This window comes from Entelurus aequoreus, linkage group LG14, assembly GCF_033978785.1.
Source record: "Entelurus aequoreus isolate RoL-2023_Sb linkage group LG14, RoL_Eaeq_v1.1, whole genome shotgun sequence".
NCBI classification, from domain to species: Eukaryota; Metazoa; Chordata; class Actinopteri; order Syngnathiformes; family Syngnathidae; genus Entelurus; species Entelurus aequoreus.
Window position 1 is genome coordinate 2,547,291 of NC_084744.1, and position 17,048 is coordinate 2,564,338.

General features: G+C 38.5%; 2 protein-coding genes across 5 annotated transcripts in view; both read left to right on the top strand.

The window, feature by feature from the left end:
- Window positions 1–17,048, top strand: part of lrch1 (leucine-rich repeats and calponin homology (CH) domain containing 1) — a 195,004-nt gene that overhangs the window by 149,940 nt on the left and 28,016 nt on the right. The window contains exon 19 of one of the 4 annotated variants that reach the window (XM_062068757.1): window positions 13,379–14,254. The exons of 2 other annotated variants lie outside the window; for them this stretch is intronic. In XM_062068757.1, coding sequence (XP_061924741.1) covers window positions 13,379–13,657 — 279 coding nt within the window. In that variant the 3' untranslated portion in view covers window positions 13,658–14,254. Of the gene's footprint in view, window positions 1–13,378; window positions 14,255–17,048 lie in introns of those variants that run through there. One more of the 4 variants, XM_062068758.1, reaches the window with a different exon arrangement.
- LOC133664257 (uncharacterized) overlaps window positions 1–17,048 on the top strand; it is a 265,732-nt gene that overhangs the window by 113,969 nt on the left and 134,715 nt on the right. The gene's annotated exons all lie outside the window — the stretch shown is intronic.

Consider the following 17,048-nt stretch of genomic DNA (forward strand, 5'->3'; position numbering starts at 1 on the left):
GTTTTGGTCTTTTTAGTTCATTTAGACATTTTTAGTTTTGTTTTGGTCTTTTTAGTGCATTTAGACATTTTTACTTTTGTTTTGGTCTTTTTAGTCCATTTAGACATTTTTACTTTTGTGTTGGTCTTTTTAGTTCATTTAGACATTTTTACTTTTGTTTTGGTCTTTTTAGTGCATTTAGACATTTTTTGTTTTGTTTTGGTCTTTTTAGTGCATTTAGACATTTTTACTTTTGTGTTGGTCTTTTTAGTTCATTTAGACATTTTTACTTTTGTTTTGGTCTTTTTAGTGCATTTAGACATTTTTTGTTTTGTTTTGGTCTTTTTAGTGCATTTAGACATTTTTACTTTTGTTTTGGTCTTTTTAGTTCATTTAGACATTTTTAGTTTTGTTTTGGTCTTTTTAGTTCATTTAGACATTTTTAGTTTTGTTTTGGTCTTTTTAGTGCATTTAGACATTTTTACTTTTGTGTTGGTGTTTTTAGTTCATTTAGACATTTTTACTTTTGTGTTGGTCTTTTTAGTGCATTTAGACATTTTTTGTTTTGTTTTGGTCTTTTTAGTGCATTTAGACATTTTTACTTTTGTTTTGGTCTTTTTAGTTCATTTAGACATTTTTAGTTTTGTTTTGGTGTTTTTAGTTCATTTAGACATTTTTAGTTTTGTTTTGGTCTTTTTAGTGCATTTAGACATTTTTACTTTTGTTTTGGTCTTTTTAGTGCATTTAGACATTTTTACGCTTCATTTAGTGTAGAACTATGTGAAATATGCTTTTAGCTGGTGGTTATTTTGGAAGGGGGAGGAGCAAAATCCAGGCTTTGCGAGACAACAATGATGTAAATCTGCCCCCTAGTGGCCAGTCAGCAGAATAGCATATTTAGCTGCTGTCTGAGGAAAGTTGAACTGGATTTGAAACAAAGTTTAACTCAGTTTGAAACACAAAGAAGGGACAAACTGTAGCAAGAATACAAATATCTTCAGTTGGCCTCCACTGCGTTGGTCAGCCACTTTGACCTTTGAACCCGAAAAGCGCCCAGTTCAGCTCCTGGTCTGTCCTGCCCAACATTGCTGGCTGAAGAGCCGTGCTAGACAAGGAGCTCGGGTGTGAGGAGGTCTGAGGACGGTCCAGGTGCTGTCAGACTGTCTTCAGGTGCTCTCACGCCGCCTTCCTTGCCTCTTGTGTCATAGCTGCTTCCTCTTCTTCCTTCATGCTTCCTCTTCTTCTTTCATGCTTCCTCTTCTTCTTTCATGCTTCCTCTTCTTCCTTCATGCTTCCTCTTCTTCTTTTCATGCTTCCTCTTCTTCCTTCATGCTTCCTCTTCTTCTTTCATGCTTCCTCTTCTTCCTTCATGCTTCCTCTTCTTCTTTCATGCTTCCTCTTCTTCCTTCATGCTTCCTCTTCTTCTTTTCATGCTTCCTCTTCTTCTTTCATGCTTCCTCTTCTTCCTTCATGCTTCCTCTTCTTCTTTTCATGCTTCCTCTTCTTCCTTCATGCTTCCTCGTCTTCCTTCATGCTTCCTCTTCTTCCTTCATGCTTCCTCTTCTTCTTTCATGCTTCCTCTTCTTCCTTCATGCTTCCTCTTCTTCTTTTCATGCTTCCTCTTCTTCCTTCATGCTTCCTCTTCTTCCTTCATGCCTCCTCTTCTTCTTTTCATGCTTCCTCTTCTTCCTTCATGCTTCCTCTTCTTCCTTCATGCCTCCTCTTCTTCTTTTCATGCTTCCTCTTCTTCCTTCATGCTTCCTCTTCTTCTTTCATGCTTCCTCTTCTTCCTTCATGCTTCCTCTTCTTCTTTTCATGCTTCCTCTTCTTCCTTCATGCTTCCTCTTCTTCTTTCATGCTTCCTCTTCTTCTTTTCATGCTTCCTCTTCTTCTTTTCATGCTTCCTCTTCTTCTTTTCATGCTTCCTCTTCTTCTTTCATGCTTCCTGTTCCTGTTGTTGTTGCCGCGCTTCATTAAAGGTGTGACGGCCGAGCAAGTTAATTTAATCTAATTTAAGTACAAAACATGTCGTTGATTATTCATCCACTTGTTCATTTACTGTTAATATCTGCTTATTTCCTGTTTGAACATGTTCTATCTACACTTCTGTTCAAATGTAATAATCACTTATTCTTCTCTTCTTTGATACTTGACATTAGTTTTGGATGATACCACACATTTAGGTATCGATGCGATACCAAGTAGTTGCAGGATCATACATTGGTCATATTCAAAGTCCTCATGTGTCCAGGGACGTATTTACTGACTTTATAAACATCATATGAATTTCTAAAAAAGGAAAAAATATCGATGTAATCATAGTAGTATCGACAAGATACGCTCTTGTACTTGGTATCATTACAGTGGATGTCAGGTGTAGATCCACCCATGGCATTTGTTTACATTGTGACGGCGGTGAGCTATTGTATCCTCCTACGGTGTGTAGTGAAGCATGTTTAGCTATTTATCCTCCTCCAGTGATAATGATACTTGTAAGAAACTTACTTTATTTGTGGATGGATGTTAGCCGCTAGCTAGCTAGCCATGTCTTAAAGCAGCTCTTCCTGAGGGTGTTTCAGTGTTATAACTTCACCTTTATCTTGACTTTTTACACCAAAATGCGTCCATTCTCCCTTTTCTGTCTACACACTGTGTCTGCTTGTAAGTACTCTGTGTGTGTGCGCTGCCCAACATGCTCCTCTGCTCCTAAAAGCAGCAATGTCACCATGTGATGTCGCGCCTGTAAAAAGAAAAGGGGGAGGTGGGGTGGGGGGTTGGGACCTATGTCCATATATTTTATTTGTATTTTTCCAGTGAAGAATGTAATATAGTGAGACCGCTAAGCTTAATTCCAGAACGTTCCACAACAATTCTCCCCTTGAAAATAACAAGAAATAAACATACGTAATAAACTGCAAATGAATTGTTCTTATATATATATATATATGTTTTTTATATTTACTTTTACAGACAAGGACATGTAAATTTAATTCTTGGGCAAATAAACGTCAACGATTCAACCAACTAAACTACAATAAATATCAATATTGTGTATTTCTTATAGTTTTAATACCGTAAATAATTGAATATAATGAGACACTTAAGCTTCATTTTAGAATGTTCCGCAACAATTTTCCAATTGAAAATACAACAAATACACTTTTTATTTGAATTGATTTGAACACTAAAACATAATTGAGTGGATAAGTCTAAGGTTGAATGTAGAACTTGACCATAGAAAATAGAACAAACCAAAACAGATGTTATCCAGGATTAAACTGTGGCCATTTTTAAACCTTTATTCAGTCTTTTAAGTCACAATTTCATATTTTTACCCTCACTTACCCAATGTTCTGCACTATAGAGCACATTGGTATATAAGCCACACACACACTTACCCTATGTTGTGGACTATAGAGCACATTGGTATACAAGCCACACCCACACATACCCTATGTTCTGGACTATAGAGCACATTGGTATATAAGCCACACCCACACTTACCCAATGTCCTGGACTACAGAGCACATTGGTATATAAGCCACACCCACACTTAACCTATGTTCTGGACTATAGAGCACATTGGTATATAAGCCACACACACACTTACCCTATGTTGTGGACTATAGAGCACATTGGTATATAAGCCACACCCACACTTACCCTATGTTGTGGACTATAGAGCACATTGGTATATAAGCCACACCCACACTTAACCTATGTCCTGGACTATAGAGCACATTGGTATATAAGCCACACCCACACTTAACCTATGTTGTGGACTATAGAGCACATTGGTATATAAGCCACACCCACACTTGCCCTATGTTGTGGACTATAGAGCACATTGGTATATAAGCCATACCCACACTTACCCTATGTTGTGGACTATAGAGCACATTGGTATATAAGCCACACCCACACTTACCCTATGTACTGGACTATAGGGCACATTGGTATATAAGCCACACCCACACTTACCCTATGTTGTGGACTATAGAGCACATTGGTATATAAGCCACACCCACACTTAACCTATGTCCTGGACTATAGAGCACATTGGTATATAAGCCACACCCACACTTAACCTATGTTGTGGACTATAGAGCACATTGGTATATAAGCCACACCCACACTTGCCCTATGTTGTGGACTATAGAGCACATTGGTATATAAGCCACACCCACACTTACCCTATGTTGTGGACTATAGAGCACATTGGTATATAAGCCACACCCACACTTACCCTATGTACTGGACTATAGGGCACATTGGTATATAAGCCACACCCACACTTACCCTATGTTGTGGACTATAGAGCACATTGGTATATAAGCCACACCCACACTTAACCTATGTTCTGGACTATAGAGCACATTGGTATTTAAGCCACACCCACACAACCTATGTGCTGGACTATAGGGCACATTGGTATATAAGCCACACCCACACTTACCCTATGTTGTGGACTATAGAGCACATTGGTATATAAGCCACACCCACACTTACCCTATGTTGTGGACTATAGAGCACATTGGTATATAAGCCACACCCACACTTACCCTATGTTGTGGACTATAGAGCACATTGGTATATAAGCCACACCCACACTTACCCTATGTACTGGACTATGGAGCACATTGGTATAAAAGCCACACCCACTACAGCAGAATATAAACCCCACATATAAACCTGGTGAAGTGACTTATTTACACGGCTGATCAAGCAAAACAGAGGTCATGGTCATGGACCCACCAGCTGCGCAAGCTAGCTCTCCACTCAGCTAAACACTCAATAACTCCACTGTGAAGTTTTACTCAGTTTGAACCAAAGTTTAACTCGCTTTGAAACAAAGTTTAACTCAGTTTGAACCAAAGTTTAACTCAGTTTGAACCAAAGTTTAACTCAGTTCGAAACAAAGTTTAACTCAGTTTGAAACAAAGTTTAACTCAGTTCGAACCAAAGTTTAACTCAGTTAGAAACAAAGTTTAACTCAGTTCGAAACAAAGTTTAACTCAGTTCGAAACAAAGTTTAACTCAGTTCGAAACAAAGTTTAACTCAGTTTGGACCAAAGTTTAACTCAGTTCGAAACAAAGTTTAACTCAGTTCGAAACAAAGTTTAACTCAGTTCGAAACAAAGTTTAACTCAGTTCGAAACAAAGTTTAACTCAGTTTGAACCAAAGTTTAACTCAGTTTGAACCAAAGTTTAACTCAGTTTGAACCAAAGTTTAACTCAGTTTGAACCAAAGTTTAACTCAGTTGAACCAAAGTTTAACTCAGTTCGAAACAAAGTTTAACTCAGTTCGAAACAAGGTTTAACTCAGTTTGAAACCAAGTTTAACTCAGTTTGAAACAGAGTTTAGCTCAGTTTGAACAAAGTTTAACTCAGTTTGAAACAGAGTTTAGCTCAGTTTGAACAAAGTTTAACTCAGTTTGAAACAGAGTTTAGCTCAGTTTGAACAAAGTTTAACTCAGTTCGAAACAAAGTAACTCAGTTTGAAACAAGGTTTAACTCAGTTCGAAACAAAGTTTAACTCAGTTTGAAGCAGAGTTTAGCTCAGTTTGAACAAAGTTTAACTCAGTTTGAAACAGAGTTTAGCTCAGTTTGAACAAAGTTTAACTCAGTTTGAAACAGAGTTTAGCTCAGTTTGAACAAAGTTTAACTCAGTTCGAAACAAAGTTTAACTCAGTTCGAAACAAAGTTTAACTCAGTTCGAAACAAAGTTTAACTCAGTTTGAACCAAAGTTTAACTCAGTTTGAACCAAAGTTTAACTCAGTTTGAACCAAAGTTTAACTCAGTTTGAACCAAAGTTTAACTCAGTTGAACCAAAGTTTAACTCAGTTCGAAACAAAGTTTAACTCAGTTCGAAACAAGGTTTAACTCAGTTTGAAACCAAGTTTAACTCAGTTTGAAACAGAGTTTAGCTCAGTTTGAAACAGAGTTTAGCTCAGTTTGAACAAAGTTTAACTCAGTTTGAAACAGAGTTTAGCTCAGTTTGAACAAAGTTTAACTCAGTTTGAAACAGAGTTTAGCTCAGTTTGAACAAAGTTTAACTCAGTTCGAAACAAAGTTTAACTCAGTTCGAAACAAAGTTTAACTCAGTTCGAAACAAAGTTTAACTCAGTTCGAACCAAAGTTTAACTCAGTTTGAACCAAAGTTTAACTCAGTTTGAACCAAAGTTTAACTCAGTTTGAACCAAAGTTTAACTCAGTTGAACCAAAGTTTAACTCAGTTCGAAACAAAGTTTAACCAAAGTTTAACTCAGTTTGAAACAGAGTTTAGCTCAGTTTGAACAAAGTTTAACTCAGTTTGAAACAGAGTTTAGCTCAGTTTGAACAAAGTTTAACTCAGTTAGAAACAAAGTTTAACTCAGTTTGAAACAAAGTTTAACTCAGTTCGAAACAAAGTTTAACTCAGTTCGAAACAAAGTTTAACTCAGTTCGAAACAAAGTTTAACCAAAGTTTAACTCAGTTTGAAACAGAGTTTAGCTCAGTTTGAACAAAGTTTAACTCAGTTTGAAACAGAGTTTAGCTCAGTTTGAACAAAGTTTAACTCAGTTAGAAACAAAGTTTAACTCAGTTTGAAACAAAGTTTAACTCAGTTCGAAACAAAGTTTAACTCAGTTTGAAACAAAGTTTAACTCAGTTTGAAACAAAGTTTAACTCAGTTAGAAACAAAGTTTAACTCAGTTAGAAACAAAGTTTAACTCAGTTAGAAACAAAGTTTAACTCAGTTAGAAACAAAGTTTAACTCAGTTCGAAACAAAGTTTAACTCAGTCTGAAACAAAGTTTAACTCAGTTTGAAACAGAGTTTAGCTCAGTTTGAACAAAGTTTAACTCAGTTAGAAACAAAGTTTAACTCAGTTAGAAACAAAGTTTAACTCAGTTTGAAACAAAGTTTAACTCAGTTCGAACCAAAGTTTAACTCAGTTTGAAACAAAGTTTAACTCAGTTAGAAACAAAGTTTAACTCAGTTCGAACCAAAGTTTAACTCAGTTAGAAACAAAGTTTAACTCAGTTCGAACCAAAGTTTAACTCAGTTAGAAACAAAGTTTAACTCAGAAACAAAGTTTAACTCAGTTAGAAACAAAGTTTAACTCAGTTAGAAACAAAGTTTAACTCAGTTCGAACCAAAGTTTAACTCAGTTAGAAACAAAGTTTAACTCAGTTCGAAACAAAGTTTAACTCAGTTAGAAACAATGTTTAACTCAGTTCGAACCAAAGTTTAACTCAGTTAGAAACAGTTTAACTCAGTTTGAAACAAAGTTTAACTCAGTTTGAAACAAAGTTTAACTCAGTTTGAAACAACGTTTAACTCAGTTAGAAACAAAGTTTAACTCAGTTAGAAACAAAGTTTAACTCAGTTTGAAACAAAGTTTAACTCAGTTCGAAACAAAGTTTAACTCAGTTCGAAACAAAGTTTAACTCAGTTCGAAACAAAGTTTAACTCAGTTCGAAACAAAGTTTAACTCAGTTCGAAACAAAGTTTAACTCAGTTCGAAACAAAGTTTAACTCAGTTTGAACCAAAGTTTAACTCAGTTTGGACCAAAGTTTAACTCAGTTTGGACCAAAGTTTAACTCAGTTTGAACCAAAGTTTAACTCAGTTTGAACCAAAGTTTAACTCAGTTGAACCAAAGTTTAACTCAGTTCGAACCAAAGTTTAACTCAGTTCGAAACAAAGTTTAACTCAGTTCGAAACAAGGTTTAACTCAGTGTGAAACAAAGTTTAACTCAGTTTGAAACAGAGTTTAGCTCAGTTTGAACAGAGTTTAGCTCAGTTTGAACAAAGTTTAACTCAGTTCGAAACAAAGTTTAACTCAGTTCGAAACAAAGTTTAACTCAGTTCGAAACAAAGTTTAACTCAGTTAGAAACAAAGTTTAACTCAGTTCGAAACAAAGTTTAACTCAGTTCGAAACAAAGTTTAACTCAGTTCGAAACAAAGTTTAACTCAGTTCGAAACAAAGTTTAACTCAGTTCGAAACAAAGTTTAACTCAGTTCGAAACAAAGTTTAACTCAGTTTGAACCAAAGTTTAACTCAGTTTGAACCAAAGTTTAACTCAGTTTGAACCAAAGTTTAACTCAGTTTGAACCAAAGTTTAACTCAGTTTGAACCAAAGTTTAACTCAGTTGAACCAAAGTTTAACTCAGTTCGAAACAAAGTTTAACTCAGTTCGAAACAAGGTTTAACTCAGTTTGAAACCAAGTTTAACTCAGTTTGAAACAGAGTTTAGCTCAGTTTGAAACAGAGTTTAGCTCAGTTTGAACAAAGTTTAACTCAGTTTGAAACAGAGTTTAGCTCAGTTTGAACAAAGTTTAACTCAGTTTGAAACAGAGTTTAGCTCAGTTTGAACAAAGTTTAACTCGGTTCGAAACAAAGTTTAACTCAGTTCGAAACAAAGTTTAACTCAGTTCGAAACAAAGTTTAACTCAGTTCGAACCAAAGTTTAACTCAGTTTGAACCAAAGTTTAACTCAGTTTGAACCAAAGTTTAACTCAGTTTGAACCAAAGTTTAACTCAGTTGAACCAAAGTTTAACTCAGTTCGAAACAAAGTTTAACCAAAGTTTAACTCAGTTTGAAACAGAGTTTAGCTCAGTTTGAACAAAGTTTAACTCAGTTTGAAACAGAGTTTAGCTCAGTTTGAACAAAGTTTAACTCAGTTAGAAACAAAGTTTAACTCAGTTTGAAACAAAGTTTAACTCAGTTCGAAACAAAGTTTAACTCAGTTCGAAACAAAGTTTAACTCAGTTCGAAACAAAGTTTAACCAAAGTTTAACTCAGTTTGAAACAGAGTTTAGCTCAGTTTGAACAAAGTTTAACTCAGTTTGAAACAGAGTTTAGCTCAGTTTGAACAAAGTTTAACTCAGTTAGAAACAAAGTTTAACTCAGTTTGAAACAAAGTTTAACTCAGTTCGAAACAAAGTTTAACTCAGTTTGAAACAAAGTTTAACTCAGTTTGAAACAAAGTTTAACTCAGTTAGAAACAAAGTTTAACTCAGTTAGAAACAAAGTTTAACTCAGTTAGAAACAAAGTTTAACTCAGTTAGAAACAAAGTTTAACTCAGTTCGAAACAAAGTTTAACTCAGTCTGAAACAAAGTTTAACTCAGTTTGAAACAGAGTTTAGCTCAGTTTGAACAAAGTTTAACTCAGTTAGAAACAAAGTTTAACTCAGTTAGAAACAAAGTTTAACTCAGTTTGAAACAAAGTTTAACTCAGTTCGAACCAAAGTTTAACTCAGTTTGAAACAAAGTTTAACTCAGTTAGAAACAAAGTTTAACTCAGTTCGAACCAAAGTTTAACTCAGTTAGAAACAAAGTTTAACTCAGTTCGAACCAAAGTTTAACTCAGTTAGAAACAAAGTTTAACTCAGAAACAAAGTTTAACTCAGTTAGAAACAAAGTTTAACTCAGTTAGAAACAAAGTTTAACTCAGTTCGAACCAAAGTTTAACTCAGTTAGAAACAAAGTTTAACTCAGTTCGAAACAAAGTTTAACTCAGTTAGAAACAATGTTTAACTCAGTTCGAACCAAAGTTTAACTCAGTTAGAAACAGTTTAACTCAGTTTGAAACAAAGTTTAACTCAGTTTGAAACAAAGTTTAACTCAGTTTGAAACAAAGTTTAACTCAGTTTGAAACAACGTTTAACTCAGTTAGAAACAAAGTTTAACTCAGTTAGAAACAAAGTTTAACTCAGTTTGAAACAAAGTTTAACTCAGTTCGAAACAAAGTTTAACTCAGTTCGAAACAAAGTTTAACTCAGTTCGAAACAAAGTTTAACTCAGTTCGAAACAAAGTTTAACTCAGTTCGAAACAAAGTTTAACTCAGTTCGAAACAAAGTTTAACTCAGTTTGAACCAAAGTTTAACTCAGTTTGAACCAAAGTTTAACTCAGTTTGGACCAAAGTTTAACTCAGTTTGAACCAAAGTTTAACTCAGTTTGAACCAAAGTTTAACTCAGTTGAACCAAAGTTTAACTCAGTTCGAAACAAAGTTTAACTCAGTTCGAAACAAAGTTTAACTCAGTTCGAAACAAGGTTTAACTCAGTTTGAAACAAAGTTTAACTCAGTTTGAAACAGAGTTTAGCTCAGTTTGAACAGAGTTTAGCTCAGTTTGAACAAAGTTTAACTCAGTTCGAAACAAAGTTTAACTCAGTTTGAAACAAGGTTTAACTCAGTTCGAAACAAAGTTTAACTCAGTTTGAAACAGAGTTTAGCTCAGTTTGAACAAAGTTTAACTCAGTTTGAAACAGAGTTTAGCTCAGTTTGAACAAAGTTTAACTCAGTTTGAACAAAGTTTAACTCAGTTCGAAACAAAGTTTAACTCAGTTCGAAACAAAGTTTAACTCAGTTCGAATTAAAGTTTAACTCAGTTCGAAACAAAGTTTAACTCAGTTCGAAACAAAGTTTAACTCAGTTCGAAACAAAGTTTAACTCAGTTCGAAACAAAGTTTAACTCAGTTTGAACCAAAGTTTAACTCAGTTTGAACCAAAGTTTAACTCAGTTTGAACCAAAGTTTAACTCAGTTTGAACCAAAGTTTAACTCAGTTTGAAACAAAGTTTAACTCAGTTCGAAACAAAGTTTAACTCAGTTCGAAACAAAGTTTAACTCAGTTCGAAACAAAGTTTAACTCAGTTCGAAACAAAGTTTAACTCAGTTCGAAACAAAGTTTAACTCAGTTTGAAACAAAGTTTAACTCAGTTTGAACCAAAGTTTAACTCAGTTTGAACCAAAGTTTAACTCAGTTTGAACCAAAGTTTAACTCAGTTGAACCAAAGTTTAACTCAGTTCGAAACAAAGTTTAACTCAGTTCGAAACAAAGTTTAACTCAGTTCGAAACAAGGTTTAACTCAGTTTGAAACAAAGTTTAACTCAGTTTGAAACCGAGTTTAGCTCAGTTTGAACAAAGTTTAACTCAGTTAGAAACAAAGTTTAACTCAGTTTGAAACAAGGTTTAACTCAGTTCGAAACAAAGTTTAACTCAGTTCGAAACAAAGTTTAACTCAGTTTGAAACAAAGTTTAACTCAGTTTGAAACAAAGTTTAACTCAGTTTGAACCAAAGTTTAACTCAGTTTGAACCAAAGTTTAACTCAGTTTGAACCAAAGTTTAACTCAGTTGAACCAAAGTTTAACTCAGTTCGAAACAAAGTTTAACTCAGTTCGAAACAAAGTTTAACTCAGTTCGAAACAAGGTTTAACTCAGTTTGAAACAAAGTTTAGCTCAGTTTGAACAAAGTTTAACTCAGTTTGAACAAAGTTTAACTCAGTTAGAAACAAAGTTTAACTCAGTTAGAAACAAAGTTTAACTCAGTTTGAAACAAGGTTTAACTCAGTTCGAAACAAAGTTTAACTCAGTTCGAAACAAAGTTTAACTCAGTTTGAAACAAAGTTTAACTCAGTTTGAAACAAAGTTTAACTCAGTTTGAAACAGAGTTTAGCTCAGTTTGAACAAAGTTTAACTCAGTTTGAACCAAAGTTTGAAACAAAGTTAACTTCCTGGTTAGTGATGATGTCATCAAATTTCTGTCCTTTTGTTCTATGCTGGCCTGTCAACCTTTGACCTCTGCCTAACTGCCCCCCCCCCCTCCCCCATGCTAACACGCTGCTAGCTTGCTGCGCTGCTTTCCCATCAGCCACCTCTCTCCTGGCAGGAGGAGGGGCCACCTCACTCCCCGCCCTCCCTGCTGGTTGCCATGGTTACCCTGCCTGCTCCCTCCTATCCTTGACTTCTAACTTCCTGCTTTCTTTCTCTTTTTCATCACTCATTCCTTCTCATTCATGCCCTCTTTACTTCCTTCCTTCCTTCCTTCTCATTCATGCCCTCTTTACTTCCTTCCTTCTCATTCATGCCCTCTTTACTTCCTTCCTTCCTTCCTTCTCATTCATGCCCTCTTTACTTCCTTCCTTCCTTCCTTCCTTCTCATTCATGCCCTCTTTACTTCCTTCCTTCCTTCTCATTCATGCCCTCTTTACTTCCTTCCTTCCTTCCTTCCTTCTTTCTCATTCATGCCCTCTTTACTTCCTTCCTTCCTTCCTTCTCATTCATGCCCTCTTTACTTCCTTCCTTCGCATTCATGCCCTCTTTACTTCCTTCCTTCTCTCTCATTCATGCCCTCTTTACTTCCTTCCTTTCTTCTCATTCATGCCCTCTTTACTTCCTTCCTTCCTTCTCATTCATGCCCTCATAACTTCCTTCATGCCTTCCTTCCTTCTCATTCATGCCCTCTTTACTTCCTTCTCATTCATGTCCTCTTTACTTCCTTCCTTCCTTCCTTCTCTCTCAATCATGCCCTCTTTACTTCCTTCCTTCTCATTCATGCCCTCTTTACTTCCTTCCTTCTCATTCATGCCCTCCTTCTTTCCTTCTTTTCTTCCTTCCTTCTTTCCTTCCTTCCTTCTTCATTTTCTCCTATCTATCCTTCCTTCTTTCCATCCTTCTTTTCTCCTAACTACCCTTCCTTTATTCCTTCCTTCCCTCCTATCTTTCCTTCCTTCTTTCCTTCCTTTCCCCCCGTCCCTGCCTTCCTTCCTTCTTTTCTCCTAACTACCCTTCCTGTATTCCTTCCTTCCCTCCTATCTTTCCTTACTTCTTTCCTTTCTTTCTTCCTTTTCCTCTGTCCCTGCCTTCCTTCCTGCTTTCTTTCCTTCCCTCTTTTCTCCTGTCTTTCATTCCTCTGTTCCTCCCTTCTTCCTTCCTTCCTGCCTTCCTTCCTAACCCTCTTTTTTCTTCCTTTATTTCATCCTTCCTTCCTCACTCCCTCCCTGCCTTCTTTCCTTCCTTCTTTTTTCCATTCCTTCCTCCCTTCCTTCCTTTCTGTCTTCCTCCATCCTTCCTCTCTCCCTTCCTCACTTCTTCCCTGCCTTCTTTATTTCCTTCTTTCCTTCCATTCCTTCCTCCCTTTCTTTCTTCCTCCCTCCTTCCCTGTCTTCCTGCTTCCTTTCTCCCTCACTCCCTGCCTTCTTTCCTTCCATTCTTCACCCCCTCCCTCTTCCCTCCCTTCCTTCCTTTCTACCTCACTCCCTGCCTTCTTTCCTTCCATCCTTCACTCTTCCCTCCCTTCCTTCCTTCCTTCCTTTCTCACTCACTCCCTGCCTGCTTTCCTTCCATTCTTCACTCCCTCCCTCTGTCCCTCTCTTCCTTCCTTTCTTCTTCCCTACCTTCCTCCCTTCCTTCTTCCTTTTTTACTTCATTCCTTCTTCCCTTCCATCCTTCCTCCCTTCCTTCCTTTCTTAATCTTTTGTTCCTTCTTTCCTTCCTTCCTTCCTTCTGCTCTCCCTCCCTGCCTTCTTTCCTTCCTTTATTCCTTCCTTCCTTCCACCCTTGCCCTCTTCCCTCCTTCCCTTCCTCCTTCCCTCCCTGGCCACCTCCCTCCTCTCGGGGGCTCCAGTCCCTGCTCTGCTCCCCCTATGACATCACCCAGCGCCGCCTGCCTGCGGTGTGTGCCACCGTTGGGACGCTGGTGGGCTTGGACGCGGCGGACAGGAAACGTGAGGAGGGGCTCTTGACTGGCCCCGCCCTCCCCGCGGAGGCTCGCTCATTGGTCGCTGCGACCACTCAGACCCCGCCCCCGTCCTGGCAAGCGTGGGACCTGATTGGCTGCAGCCTGGTTCACATCCTCTGCCTCTTGCTGCTGTTTTCCGTCTACGTTTGGAGCGAGCTGACGTAACCGTGACGACGCTTTCGGCCGGGGCCCCTCCCTCCTGAGGCTCAGGCTCCGCCCCCTTGTCTTTGGTTCATTCCTAGTCTTGTTTCGGCAAACAAACCTTCCACATGTTGGAGAAGGTTGCAGGAGAGTTTGGCACAAGCTGCCTCGGAGGAGGCGGAGCCTTCAATGGTGGTTCCCTCCGTGCAGAGACATAAGAAAGATGACGTCATACTTCATTTAGGTGCAGAGACATAAGAAAGATGATGTCATACTTCATTTAGGTGCAGAGACATAAGAAAGATGTCATACTTCATTTACAAGCTTTAAGTTTGTCTTTTTGTGTTTGAGGCTGTAATTATTCCACAACTTTATAACAATTGAGGGTTGCCAACTGCCAGAACAATGAAAAGGGACTCAGTTGTTTCAAATATTGACATTAGTATTACAATATTTTCAGTGTAAAATAAGCGTAATAATCAGTTCCTCCAGGAATTTGTCAGGATCGCACCTTTGTGCAACCTCCTCGCATATTTGGGCCAATCAGCGTGATATTTGCTCATGGAATTTCAACACTTTGATCTTATGTTTGTGTCTTGTGGGCTCAAACAACAACAATATACCAACTATTTATTGCTCAAACAACAACAATATGCCAACTATTTATTGCTCAAACAACAACAATATACCAACTATTTATTGCTCAAACAACAACAATATGCCAACTATTTATTGCTCAAACAACAACAACATATCAACTATTTATTGCTCAAACAACAACAATATGCCAACTATTTATTGCTCAAACAACAATATGCCAACTATTTATTGCTCAAACAACAACAATATGCCAACTATTTATTGTTCAAACAACAACAATATACCAACTATTTATTGCTCAAACAACAACAATATGCCAACTATTTATTGCTCAAACAACAATATGCCAACTATTTATTGTTCAAACAACAACAATATATCAACTATTTATTGCTCAAACAACAACAATATGTCAACTATTTATTGCTCAAACAACAACAATATGCCAACTATTTATTGATCAAACAACAATATATCAACTATTTATTGCTCAAACAACAACAATATATCAACTATTTATTGCTCAAACAACAACAATATGCCAACTATTTATTGCTCAAACAATATCAACTATTTATTGCTCAAACAACAACAGTATATCAACTATTTATTGCTCAAACAACAATATATCAACTATTTATTGCTCAAACAACAACAATATATCAACTATTTATTGCTCAAACAACAATATATCAACTATTTATTGCTCAAACAACAATATATCAACTATTTATTGCTCAAACAACAACAATATACCAACTATTTATTGCTCAAACAACAATATATCAACTATTTATTGCTCAAACAACAATATATCAACTATTTATTGCTCAAACAACAACAATATACCAACTATTTATTGCTCAAACAACAACAATACGCCAACTATTTATTGCTCAAACAACAATATAAACTATTTATTGCTCAAACAACAACAATATATCAACTATTTCTTGCTCAAACGGCACAACTGCTTTTTTTACGTGTACCTTACCGACTTCCGGTTCCTGTCTACGACGCTGAGCCTTCTGGGTAATGTGTAAACTTTTAAACACTTAACCACAGCAAGGGTCCTAGTTGCCATGTATTTATATATTTATTCAAGCTTTATTTATCTAAGGTAAGACAAATTAAAACGCATTTTCATTTGCACTCCTGACCTATAAACAACATTTTTTAGGTAAGGCGGGGGAAGGAGACGGCACGGTGACAGAAAGTATAGCTTTAGCGCGTGCTGGGGAATGAATGATGGCATGTGCACGGGCCGTAACAGTACCCCCTTCCTTATGCGAGGCTCCCGACGAGCAACAGGGAGACTCAGGGTTAGCCCGGTAGAACTCCTCCAACAGGGAGGGGTCAGCAACGTAGGAGTGCGATACCCAAGATTGGTCCTCCGGTCCATACCCCTCCCAGTCGACCAGGTATACCAAGCCCCTACCCTGCCAACGGACCCTGAGGATCTCCTTTACAGTCCAAACTGGGTCACCACTTTCAAGGAGCCTAGGAGAGGGGGGCAGGGGGAGAGAGGGGGCTGTCTGCCACAGGCTTGAGCTGGGATACATGGCAAACAGGGTGCCTCTTCATAGAAAGCTGGAGAGACAATCTTACGGAGGCAGGATTTAATATGGCCTCCACAGAATATAGCCCGACATAGCGAGGTGCCAATTTCCGGGAGGGTACCTGAAGGTGAAGGTCCTTGGCCCGTAACATCACCTGTTGTCCAGGCTGATAGGATGGCACTGCGGCGCATCCTTTCAGAGGCCTTCATAAGGGCAGCACGGGCGGTCCTCCAAACACTATGACAACGTTGGTGGAGGGGACTGCCGTTTCGACCTCCTGTTGGGAAAACATAGGGGGTTTATAGCCCAGGAAACATTCAAAGGGGGACACACCAGTAGCTAAACTCTTCATAGCGTTGTACGCATACTCGACCCAAGGCAAGTACTTGCTCCAGGAGGCGGGCTGGCGGGCAGCAACACAACGCAGCATGGTCTCAACGCATTGGTTGGCCCTTTCCGCATGCTCGTTGCTCTGGGGATGATACCCTGAGGTGAGGCTGACCGTAGCCCTGATCCCCTTGCAGAAGGCCTGCCACACCCGGGAAGTGAACTGGGGGCCACAATCAGACGATATCCACCGGGATACCATGTTGTTTGACTACATGCAGGGTGAGGAGATCAGCAGTTTCGTCGGAGGAGGGAAGCTTGGGAAGGGGAACAAAATGTGCGTCCTTGGAAAATCGGTCGACTATGGTTAGTATAGTGGTATTACCTCGGGACACGGGGAATCCCGTCAAGTCCAAAACGATGTGGGACCAAGGACGGCCAGGGACAGGTATGGGGCACAGGAGGCCCGCCGGCGGCCTGTGGGAAGCCTTATTGTGGGAGCATGTGGGGCAAGCGGCAATGAACTCACGGGTGTCGGATGCCATTGACGGCCACCAGAATTGCCGTCGGATGAAGGATAGAGAGCGTTGGAACCCCGGATGGCAGGAGAAGAGGCTGGAATAGCCCTAGTCCAACACCTTGGGTCAACGTTCCCGGGGTACGAACAGCTTGTTGGGAGGTCCGCCACCTTAGAGCGCAGGGCGGTCCTTATTTGGTCCTCCACTTCCCAGGTGACCATGCCCACTATCCGGGCAGGAGGAAGGATGGGTTCCGCTGTTGCCGTGCAGGTGGGCTCTTCCGTGAACTGCCGGGAGAGGGCATTAGCCTTCGTGTTGCAGGAGCCTGGCCTAAACGAGAGAGTGTAATCAAAACGGTCGTTAAGCCTCCTGGCAGAACGAATATGGAGCAGGTTGCGGTGGTCCGTCAAG